The sequence below is a fragment of the Pelophylax lessonae genome, assembly GCF_965119305.1.
Source record: "Pelophylax lessonae genome assembly, chromosome: 12".
Lineage (NCBI taxonomy): Eukaryota > Metazoa > Chordata > Amphibia > Anura > Ranidae > Pelophylax > Pelophylax lessonae.
In genome coordinates this window covers 218,475,825-218,487,755 of record NC_138779.1, presented here as the reverse complement: position 1 = coordinate 218,487,755, position 11,931 = coordinate 218,475,825, and the positions used below count along the sequence as shown (strand labels likewise).

Sequence of the window (11,931 nt, the reverse complement as noted above, 5' to 3'; positions counted from 1 at the left end):
ATTTATTTTTAATGGGGAAATGGCAGAATGAATTTTTACAGCGTTTGTTAACCTAAAAAGATTGATATTGATCCTGTTCCCATAAAGCATGTTATACAGCACAGTGCTTGTGCTGTGTGATTTGTCCCCTTCTATCACCTAAAATACCTGGCTGATCCTGCCTGGCTATGTCCTCCCCTCTGTAAACTGACCACGGTATATCATGGCTGCTGAGCCCTGACACTGTGGTCAGTCTATGTGTCTCCTTCATCTGCAGCCCTCCTGTCCTCCTCTGTGCTCTCTCCCCCCTCCCTCCCAGCCTGTCTGCTCCTGTATCAGTGCCCCCCCTCCCCTCCTGCTGCTGTACTTTCATTTAAAGTTTCATATCCTGTCTACAGTCTCTTTAATAATCCTGTGTGCCCCTGTGTCTGTGTTTTATAAAAATAAGCCGTTCTTTACCAGTTTTCAGAGCGCCGATCGCTGCTCACGTGACCCATCGGCTCTCTTCCCCGTCTGACAGCTGCCTGCAGCGGGCGGGACCGAGGATTCCCCCGTTGACGTCAGTAGGGAGGGGAGAAGGAGGGGAGGAGGAGGGGAGGAGGAGAGAGGCGGCGGGTCACGTGAGCAGCGATCGGCGCTCTGAAAACTAGAAAAGAACGGCTTATTTTTATAAAACACAGACACAGGGGCACACAAGATTATTAAACAGACCTGTAGACAGGATATGAAACTTTAAATGAAAGTACAGCAGTAGGAGGGGAGGAGGGACGGGCACTGATACAGGAGCAGACCGGCTGCTCACGTGACCCGCCGCCTCTCTCCTCCTCCCCTCCTCCTCCCCTCCTTCACCCCTCCCTACTGACGTCAGCGGGGGAATCCTCGGCCCCGCCCGCTGCAGGCAGCTGTGAGACGGGGGAGAGAAGAGAGTCGATGGGTCACGTGAGCGGCAATCAGCGCTCTGAAAACTGGTAAAGAACGGCTTATTTTTATAAAACACATTCACAGGGGCCCACAGGATTATTAAACAGACCAGGCAGGATGGTATAAAGTGGCTTAAAAACCACTTGGAAGAGGAAGTTGAGATTCCGGGGGGGCACTTGCCCCCCCTTGCCTACCCCCTTCCCCTGCCTTGCAGATGCCCATGATCTGGATCCACCTGTAATGGAAATATGACTTTTACATCGCAGAACATGTCTTCTCAGGTCAACAGTCAGACACCCTGCAAGAGGCGTCGGTGCCTACCATCAGCAGCTCCGTGTGCAACCAGCCAGAATACTACGACAACCAGATCACAGGGAAGATGTTCTGCGCGGGATACGCAGAAGGCGGGATTGACGCTTGCCAGGTGATTGGAATCTTTCCAAGGAATTGGTGGGGAATAGATGAGACATGAAGAGATGGGTATTATCAAATTAATTTTTGCAGTATAAAAAGGCTTATAATAGACAGTTTCCATCTCAGTAATGTCCATGGGTTTAGCTTAGCGATATCTTTGGAATATTTTGCCGTTTGGGTCTCTCAGGTTCCATGTCTGTGTTTTCTGCAGGGTGACAGCGGTGGTCCCTTCGTGTGTGAGGACACCATCTCCCGCACATCAAGATGGCGGCTGTGTGGCATTGTTAGCTGGGGAATAGGCTGCGCTCTTCCAAACAAGCCGGGGGTGTACGCTAAAGTAGATCAGTACCAGAGCTGGATCTACAGAGCCATGAAGGTGGGTGATCAATTCTAAACTAAAAAATAATAATAATAAAATCAAAATTGTAATTAAACTATTACTTACTCTATCTGCAATGAAAAGAAAAAACAATTTGACTTTATATACTTTATTGTCTAATTTTTGTGCCCCTCCCCTTACTCTCTCCCCTCCCCCTACACCTCTCCCTCTTTTCCCCTCCCCTTAACTCCCAACCCCCCCCCCCCTCACTGTCTCCCCTCTCCCTCTCTCCTCTCCCTCCTCTCACTTTGTCCCTCTCTCTTTCTCCCCCTCTCCCTCTCCATCTTCCCCACTCACACTCTCCCTTCTCTCCTCTTCCTCTGCCCCTCGCCCGCTTTCCCTCTCTCCTACTTTCCCACTCACCCTCTTTCCCTCTCTCCCGCTTTCCCTCTCTCCCCCTTTTTTCCCCCTCTCCCGCTTTCCCTCTCTCTCGCTTTCCCTCTCTCCCCCTTTTTCCCCCCTCTCCCGATTTCCCTCTCTCCCCCTTCTTTTCCCCCTCTCCCGCTTTCCCTCTCTCCCCCTTCTTTTCCCCCTCTCCCCCTTCTTTTCCCCCTCTCCCTCTCTCCCTCTTTCCCTCTCTCCCGCTTTCCCTCTCTCCCCCTTTCCCCCCCCCTCTCCCGCTTTCCCTCTCTCCCCCTTCTTTTCCCCCTCTCCCGCTTTCCCTCTCTCCCGCTTTCCCTCTCTCCTGCTTTCCCTCTCTCCCTCTTTCCCTCTCTCCCGCTTTCCCTCTCTCCCGCTTTCCTTCTCTCCCTCTTTCCTTCTCTCCCGCTTTCCCTCTCTCCCCCTTCTTTTCCCCCCTCTCCCGCTTTCCCTCTCTCCCTCTTTCCCTCTCTCCCGCTTTCCCTCTCTCCCCCTTCTTTTCCCCTCTCCCACTTTCCCTCTCTCCCTCTTTCCCTCTCTCCCTCTTTCCCTCTCTCCCGCTTTCCCTCTCTCCCCCTTTTTTTCCCCCCTCTCCCGCTTTCCCTCTCTCCCCCTTCTTTCCCCCCCTCTCCCGCTTTCCCTCTCTCCCCCTTCTTTTCCCCCCTCTCCCGCTTTCCCTCTCTCCCTCTTTCCCTCTCTCCCCGCTTTCCCTCTCTCCCTCTTTCCCTCTCTCCCGCTTTCCCCCTCTGCCGCTTTTGCTCTCTCCCTATTTTTCCCCCCTCTCCCTCTTTGCCTCCCCCCCCTTTTTTCCCCTCTTCCGCTTTCCCTCTCTCCCTCTTTTTTTCCCCCTCTCCCTTTTTCCCCATTCTCCCTATCCCTTCTTCCCTCCTTTATCCCCTTCTCCCTCTTTTCCTCTCCCCCTCTTCCCTCTCTCGCCTTTTTCCTTTCTCTCTCTCCCCATTCCTCTGTCCCTCACTCCTCTTTCCGTTTCTCCCTTTCCCGTTTTCCCTATCTCCCTCTTTCCCTTTCCCCCTCACATATTTGTAAATATTTTATTCTATCTCTATTACAGAGTAATATATATATATATATATATATATATATATATATATAATAATATACGCAGAGTGTATATATATATTTATATATATATATAGATATATATATATGATATCTTTTTTTTTTTTAAGACCAAAAGCGATGCCACGGGGATCACGGAGATGCAATGATGAAGGACCGCCGCCGACAGCGGAATGGCTGGATGTAGATTTCTGCCAGAACTAAACAATAGCGGCAGTGACTGACGGATCTCGCGTCTTCGTTGCCACGTTTATAATCGCCATTATATAAGATTTTTAAAAAATCCGCTGCTACAATGTTATTATTCTGGTCATGATGAACCGCTCAGGAGTCTGACAACCCTGCGATCCACGACAACCTACTGAGGAGCACTCAGACACTTTGAAAGGAGAGCTCGGAATCCTCCAATCACTTTCTGTATCTTTCTGATAATGGGTGAAGATATTTTCTCTCTCTCGGTCCTGGTCTTCCCCATGAATGTTCGATCTCTGGGATTCCCTGCTCAGCGCGTTTCGTCCAGAGTGCGCATGCTCAGTGACTGACACACGCCATGCTGTAGACGGGATCGGAGGAGGGGATGTTGAAGGACACATTAGACCAGAGAGGAAACGCTCAGCAGTTTATCGCTATGAGAATAAAAAACATCCTGAGAACAGAGACAATAAAAACCCTGACAGAGGCTCTAACCCTTCTTCATTATATCTAAAGGAAAATACCTTTTGGCTGGAATTTGCATTTATATAAACTTATCATGGGGTGCCAGTGCAGACCTCCTTCTGAAAATGCCAACTGCCTGGCTGATATGTTGATCCTCTGGGTTCAATACTTTGAGTTAGTGGCATGGAACGAGTACACCCGCATACTTTTCCTGGGGCCCTTACACAAAGTACTGAGTATTAAGCCATCCATGGAATGTGATGAGTGGCTTTGTCTAGGCTGAGATGATGTCATTAGTCAGCTGCAGCAGGGAGAAGCATTTCCTCAGTCTCCCCCTCCCCCAATGACCAGACTGTACATTGTAACTTTGAAGAAGGAGGAAGAAGCATCTCCTCAGTCTCCCCTCCCCCCCAGTGATCAGGCTGTACCTTGTAACTTTGTAGAAGGAGGAGGAAGCGTCTCCCCTCCCCCAGTGATCAGACTGTACATTGTAACTTTGTAGAAGGAGGAGGAAGCATTTTCTCAGTCTCCCTTCCCCCCAGTGATCAGGCTGTACATTGTAACTTTGTAGAGGGAAGAGGAAGCATTTCCTCAGTCTCCCCAATTCCTCCCACTGACTCCAAAAATGGGGCACAATTCCTCCCAGTGACATCAGCAGTGGGGCCCAATGACATTAATGATGGGGCACAATTCTTCTCAATGACATCAACAATAGGGCCCGATTACAATTCTTCCCCATGACACCAGCAATAAAGCATTATTCCTCCCAATGACACCAACACTGGGGTGTCAACGATGGGACACAAGTCCTCCCACTGATGCCAACAATGGGGTATAATTCCTCCCAATGACATCAGCAGTGGGGCACTATTCCTCCCAATGACACCAACACTGGGGTGTCAACGATGGGACACAAGTCCTCCCAGTAATACCAACAATGGGGCACTATTCCTCCCAATGACACCAACAATGGGACCCAATGACATTAATGATGGGGCTCAATTCTTCCTAATGACATCAACGATGGGGCCCAATGACAACAATGGGGCCCAATAACATTAATGATGGGGCTCAATTCTTCTCAATGACATCAAGGCCCAACGGCATCAACCATGGGACACAATTCATCCCACTGACACCAACAATAAGACACAATTCTTCCCAGTGACACCAGCAATGGGGCATTATTCCTCCCACTGACACCAACACTTGGGCGTCAATGATGGAACACAAGTCCTCCCAGTAATACCAACAATGGGGCACTATTCCTCCCAATGACACCAACAATGGGACCCAATGACAACAATGGGGCACAATTCCTCCCAGTGACACCAGCAATGGGGCCCAATTCCTCTTAATGGCATCAACAATGGGACACAACTCCTCCCAGTGACACCAGCAAACGCTTCCTCCCACTTACACCAATAATGGGACGTAGTTTCTCTCACAGAAAAAATGGGGCCCCTTTTCTACTCCCACTGACCACAGTCCGGCCGCCCTAAAGTCTGAAGAACATTTATCTGGCCGTTTGATTAGAAAGTTTGCCCCCCCCAGTTTAAAGGAAACATAAGGAAACTTGCAGCCTCAGTGTGGGAAACCTTCGGGCCTCAGCTTTGTACCAAAGATTTGTATAGATAGAAATATTTTATAGCATATACTGTATGTTAAGTGTTTTATTATAGAGAACTCTGATCTACTATCAGCTTTATTTAATAAAATAGTGTGACAAACTGTTGTGTTATCAGCCAATCAGAAGAGGGCTGACCAACAGGCGGAGGATACATTGTAGCACATGATTGCACTTTGCCTTTCTTTTATAATCTAATAGTATCTTTATAGGAATGAACAATGTTCAGCACAAGATCAGGGGTTTAGGAAGGCGAATTTCTGGGTTTTCACCGAATGATTTTAAATCTTTGTTGTATTGATAAAAAATAAATAAATAGATAAATAAATAAAACAGAATGTAAAACTTAGGTCAGGCTGAGGGCTAGGCAGAAGTGGCAGCTGTCTTGGGGTGCAAAAGGGCAGCACCTGCAAACTACTCTGCCCAAGTAGCTCACAGCTCAGAGGACAGGGGGCGCACTTTGGCCTTTTTGCCTTAGGCACTAAAGGACCTTAACCTGGCACTTGGCAAGACTATAAATCATATAAACCTTCTGTTTTAAGGTGGTTGTAAACCTCTAATATGAAAAAAGCCTCAGTCCAGAGGCTCCTTCCTCTGCTTTCAGTCACGTCTGACAGTTTATCCCCACACCTCACACCCTGCCCCCCCCCCCCCCCAAAAAAAAAAAAAAAACACCTCCAGCACACAGAAGGGGGTTGACAGCCTTAGCTGTGCATGTTTCCCTATGAGACTGAGTAGGGAGGGAGGGGTGGAGGCTGGTACTAGGTCACAGGAGACTGCTAGAGGCTGGTACTAGGTCACAGGAGACTGCTAGAGGCTGGTACTAGGTCACAGGAGACTGCTAAAGGGTGGTACTAAGTCACAGGAGACTGCTAAAGGGTGGTACTAAGTCACAGGAGACTGCTGGAGGGTGCTACTGGGTCTGGGTCACAGGAAACTGCTAGAAGCTGGTACTAGGTCACAGGAAACTGCTAGAAGCTGGTACTAGGTCACAGGAGACTGCTAGATGCTGGTACAAGGTCACAGGAGACTGCTAAAGGGTGGTACTAAGTCACAGGAGACTGCTAGAGGCTGGTACTAGGTCACAGGAAACTGCTAGAAGCTGGTACTAGGTCACAGGAGACTGCTAAAGGGTGGTACTAAGTCATAGGAGACTGCTGGAGGGTGTTACTAGGTCACAGGAAACGGCTAGAGGCTGATACTAGGTCACAGGAGACTGCTTGAGGCTTGTACTAGGTCACAGGAGACTGCTTGAGGCTTGTACTAGGTCACAGGAGACTGCTAGAGGCTGGACCTAGGTCACAGGAGACTGCTGGAGGGTGGAACTTGGTTACAGGAAACTGCTAGAGGCTGGTACTAGGTCACGGGAGACTGCTAGAGGCTGGACCTAGTTCACAGGAGACTGCTGGAGGGTGGAACTTGGTTACAGGAGACTGCTAGAGGCTGGTACTAGGTCACAGGAAACGGCTAGAGGCTGGTACTAGGTCACAGGAGACTGCTGGAGGGTGGAACTAGGTCACAGGAGACTGCTGGAGAGTGATACTAGGTCACAGGAGACTGCTAAAGGGTGGTACCAGGTCACAGGAGACTGCTAAAGGGTGGTACCAGGTCACAGGAGACTGCTAGAGCCTGGTACTAGGTCACAGGAGACTGGGGTGGTACTAGGTAACAGGAGACTACTAGAGGCTGGTACTAGGTCCCAGGAGACTGCTGGAGGGTGGAACTAGATCACAGGAGACTGCTGGAGGGTGATACAAGGTCACAGGAGACTGCTAGAGGCTGGTACTAGGTCACAGGAGACTGCTAGAGGCTGGTACCAGGTCACAGGAGATGGCTAGAGGCTGGTACTAGGTCACAGGAGACTGCTGGAGGGTGGTACTAGGTCACAGGAGACTGCTAGAGGCTGGTACTAGGTCACAGGAGACTGCTAGAGGCTGGTACCATGTCACAGGAGACTGCTAGAGGCTGGTACCATGTCACAGGAGACTGCTGGAGGCTGGTACCAGGTCACAGGAGATGGCTAGAGGCTGGTACTAGGTCACAGGAGACTGCTGGAGGCTGGTACTAGGTCACAGGAAACTGCTAGAGGCTGGTATTAGGTCACTGGAGACTGTTAGAGGCTGGTACTAGGTCACAGGAGACTGCTAGAGGCTGGACCTAGGTCACAGGAGACTGCTAGAGGCTGGACCTAGGTCACAGGAGACTGCTAGAGACTGGTATTAGACACAGAAGACTGCTAGAGGCTGGTACTAGGTCACAGGAGACTGCTAGAGACTGGTATTAGACACAGAAGACTGCTAGAGGCTGGTACTAGGTCACAGGAGACTGCTGGAGGCTGGTACTAGGTCACAGGAAACTGCTAGAGGCTGGTATTAGACACAGAAGACTGCTAGAGGCTGGTATTAGACACAGAAGACTGCTAGAGGCTGGTATTAGACACAGAAGACTGCTAGAGGCTGGTATTAGACACAGAAGACTGCTAGAGGCTGGTACTAGGTCAGAGGATAGTGTTAGAGGCTGGCACTAGGTCACAGGAGACTGCTAGAGGCTGCTGTCTTGTTAGAAGAGCCTGAGGAAGTTTAGCTTGCCTGTGTAATTAGGTAAGTAAAACTCTGCCCCCCCCTCACCCCTGACTCTTACCTGTCCCCCCTTATATTAGCTGGGAATCGCAGACAGGAACCGTCCCAGGAGTCTAATTTCAAGTAAAAAATCTTTCAGAATTTCCCGCTATAAATTCTAGCAACAAAAGCAAGTTATTAAAAAAAAAAAAACTATAATTATATAGTTAAATAATAACAAGTTATAAAAAATATATAGTAATGAAAAATAAATATAATATATTCTAGCTATAAAAAAAAATAATAAAAAAAAGGTTCGTCTGTAAAAATAAAAAGAAATAAAAAAAAAACAAAAAACAAAAAAACAAAACAAAAAAAATAAATAAAAGGTGCTGGAAAATGACCAATATTTCCCAAAATCAGCCAATCGCAGGCTTGGTTTTGGCTCCACGAAAAAAAAACTTCGCTCCTGTAAATCCATTTCCATCCTCGTTACCCTGCAGAGAATGTTCATCGCTTCATTCACATCGAATGTTCGGAGACACGTCTGTCCTCTCTTGTATGATCTGTCTGTATGAGATGTCTAATAAATGTACAGTTTTAAAAAAATTACCCTGGAATTTTTTTTCCTTTTTTTTCTCAAGCAGTCCTTATAAGTTCTGTTTTTTTATTTTTTTTATTTGCTTTTAACCACTTAAGCCCCGGAGGATTTGGCTGCTCAAAGACCAGGCCCTATTTTGCGATTCGGCACTGCGCGACTTTAACGGTCAATTGCGCGGTCGTGCGACGCTGTACCCAAATGAAATTTGACGTCCTTTTTTTCCCACAAACAGAGCTTTCTTTTGGTTGTATTTGGTCACCTGTGCGATTTTTACTTTTTGCACTATAAACCAAAAAAGAGCGACAATTTTGAAAAAATAACAATATTTTTTACATTTTTTTATATGAAATTCCCCCCCAAAAAAAAATGTAAAAATCAAAATTTTTTAACATTTTAGGCCAATTTGTTTTCTGCTACATATTTTTGGTGAAAAAAATCACAATAAGCGTATTTTGATTGGTTTGCGCAAAAGTTATTGCGTTTACTAACTAAGGGAAAGATTTCTGTCATTTTTATTGTTTTTTTTTTTAACGAGTAATGGCGGCGATCTTCGATTTTTTTACGGGACTGCGACATTGCAGCGGACAGATCGGACCCTTGACTGACATTTTTGACACTTTTGGGGGTACCAGTGCCATTACTACAGTAATCAGTGCTATACATATGCACTGTTACTGTAAAAATGACACTGGCAGGGAAGGGGTTAATTTTATTAGAGATGCAGGGGTTAAGTGCGTCCCTAGAGGCGTGCTTCAAACTGTAAAGGGGCGTGGCTTGTGATGTAACCACAGAGACATACGATCCTACTTCGCTGGATCGTATGATCTCTGCTGTTACACCAGGGAGAATGACAGGCGGCTTTGTTTTCATCAGCCGTCTGCCTTTCTCCCTCTCCAGCGGGAGATCGCGAGTGGCCGGCGGATATCGGAGCCGCCGGTCACTTGCGCTGGAATGTCCGTGAACGAGCGGGGGCGGGAGCATGACTCAGGCAGCGTGCGTTCGCCCCCTAGAGGCTCGCAGGGGAGCGACGTAGTACTACGTCACTTTGCCTGTGCGGGGCTGACTGCCGCAGTAAATTGTCGTGCGGCGGTCGGCAAGTGGTTAATGTTAACAAGTTCTGGAGCTGATGCTTTATTATATACCTCCATTGAAATAAAATATAAATCTTTTTATATATATTGTAAATATATAGTAGATATGTCCGATTTGTTACAAATCGAAAATTCAGATGATATTTACGCCGAGTGAATAGATACCTAACATGTCACGCTTTAAAATTGCGCACACTCGTGGAATGCAGGGCCGTCTTTAATATTGATTGGACCCTGGGCAAATATTGTCTTGGGGGCTCCCAAATCCACTTATCAACTATTTGCAGGCAGTGCAGGCTCAAGGGGCAGCTGCTTTGGGCCCCACAAGAATGACTGGGCCCGGGGCAGCTGCCCCTTTTGCCCTGTGTTAAAGACAACCCTGGTGGAATGGCGACAAGCTACGGTACTTAAAAATCTCCATAGGTGTTAATTTAACCGCTTTCGAACCGCCCGCCGCAGATATACCGCGGCAGGCTGGCCCTCCTGCGCGAACCGACATAGGTATACGTTTGTCGCGCGCCTGCAGCTAGGGGGTGAGCGCACGCCGCCGGCGGCGCGCTCCTGCACCCATTCGGCAGCGGGGACTCGGATGCAGGGGGCAGGTGGCACAGATTGCCGCCTGACACCCGCGATCGCTCCCCGCTGAGAGAGAAGAACGGTCGGCTGTTGTAAACACAGCCGACCGTTCTTCTCCCTGGAATGATCACAGAGCGCCTGTGCTCCTTCTTTATAGGATCACAGGTCTCTATGGTCATTTCACAAGCCCCGCCCCATACAGTTAGAAATACTCCCCTAGGCTCACATTTAACCCCTTGATTAAAAGCAAGCAAAGGGCCGCATCTGGCCCGCCGGGTCGCAGTTTGCAGACCACTTCGGTAGAGCATCAGGCTTTTAATCGGAGGGTTTGAGCCCCTATTTGGAGGATGAAGATTTAAACTTCACTTGGAATTCTGAGCAAAGACAGAAACAAAGCATGGAGAACATTGAGCTGAGACCGCGGTGTGAATGGGCCCTTTAGGGACAGGCAACTTTCAGCCCAGGGGGGCAAGTACAAACCAGAGGCCCGTGGTGCAGCGACTCGGCCCCCCCTTCCCACTCTCCCTCCTCCCGTCCTCCTCCTGACCCCCATTCCAAGCTGAAGCTCCACTCCCGATACTCCCTAATCTCCAGCTGAATCCGAGTTCCCGACCTGGCCAGCAGGGGGCAGTTGGGGGGAGCTGGGACAGCTCGGTTGGGGCTGGCCGGGGGAGAAAAGTCTCCAGTGGGGCATGGAACCGGCCTCTGCTCAGACACAGTTTACACCATCCATGCTGGGGGGGGGGGGGGAGGCTTGAGCTTTGTCCTTCTCTTGAACCCGCACTCAGTAGGTCAGCGGTGGGGACTTTTTACTTCTCTTCACCAGGAACCCTTTAGGCATGTCTGTGGCAGAAGCAGTGCAGCCTTTTTACAAGGGCCGTCTTTAACACAGGGCAAAAGGGGCAGCTGCCCTGAGCCCAATCATTGTTGTGGGGCCCAAAGCACCTGCCCCTTGAGCCCGCACTGCCTACAAATAGCTGATAAGTGGATTTGAGAGGGCCAAAGAAAATTTTTGCCCAGGGTCGAATCAGTATTAAAGACGGCCCTGCTTTTTACAGGACATCAAAGTGGCCCCGGGGGCAACTTCCCCCCTGGCCCAGTCCTCCCCTGGATTTAACATTAGGATTGGGGTCACTGTTAGGATTACAATTTTTTTTGGCACTAGAAAGGAGCTTCTGTAGCCCTCGGGAGCCATTCCACCATCAAAACCACCAAAAACTACCTTCACTTCCCATCTCCATTACCTCCAATGCATTCTGCTAAAGTACCCCAATTTTTACTGACATCTTAACTTCATTAAAGCCCCCAATTCTGCTCATCCCTACCTTTAAATGAATGAGAATTTTAAAACAAAAACAGAAAAGAAATGCATTTTCTCGGTCAATAAAATACTCTTGAATGGTAGATTTACTGCTAATTACATGAAAAGACCAGCAGAGGTCACTATTCACTCTCTGATAGACATCCCTTACTGTGACATCATCAGAGCCCGGATAGCTCAGTCGGTAGAGCATCAGACTTTTAATCTGAGGGTCCAGGGTTCAAGTCCCTGTTCGGGCGACAGATTTTTTGTTTTCTTTTCATTTGTGAATGGTCAGCAAAGACAAAATCTGTGCTCCAAAAATTGGGCCAATCAATGGGCACTCATTAAAACTCTCAGTAAACAATAAAATGCCACAAAACTTGGC

The 11,931-nt window shown here is 48.5% G+C and overlaps 1 protein-coding gene and 1 long non-coding RNA gene across 9 annotated transcripts in view; both read left to right on the top strand.

Annotated features, from left to right (window-relative positions):
* HPN (hepsin) overlaps window positions 1-3,523 on the top strand; it is a 23,256-nt gene extending 19,733 nt beyond the window's left edge. The window contains exons 11-13 of the mRNA XM_082274801.1: window positions 1,167-1,324; window positions 1,526-1,690; window positions 3,244-3,523. Of these exons, the coding sequence (XP_082130927.1) occupies window positions 1,167-1,324; window positions 1,526-1,690; window positions 3,244-3,282 (362 nt within the window). The 3' untranslated portion in view covers window positions 3,283-3,523. The remainder of the gene's footprint in view (window positions 1-1,166; window positions 1,325-1,525; window positions 1,691-3,243) is intronic.
* Window positions 3,524-6,184: 2,661 nt separating this feature from the next.
* LOC309568141 lies at window positions 6,185-7,659 on the top strand. 8 transcript variants are annotated; one of them, XR_014225997.1, is made up of 6 exons: window positions 6,185-6,265; window positions 6,396-6,498; window positions 6,592-6,622; window positions 6,964-7,056; window positions 7,176-7,392; window positions 7,434-7,659. It is a non-coding gene; the product is annotated as an uncharacterized lncRNA (long non-coding RNA). The 8 variants fall into 8 exon arrangements; XR_014225998.1 differs by lacking the exons at window positions 6,185-6,265; window positions 6,396-6,498; window positions 6,592-6,622 and adding an exon at window positions 6,836-6,901 and having other exon boundaries at window positions 6,995-7,056; XR_014225999.1 differs by lacking the exons at window positions 6,185-6,265; window positions 6,396-6,498; window positions 6,592-6,622 and adding an exon at window positions 6,861-6,932 and having other exon boundaries at window positions 6,995-7,056.
* Window positions 7,660-11,931: the final 4,272 nt, after the last annotated feature.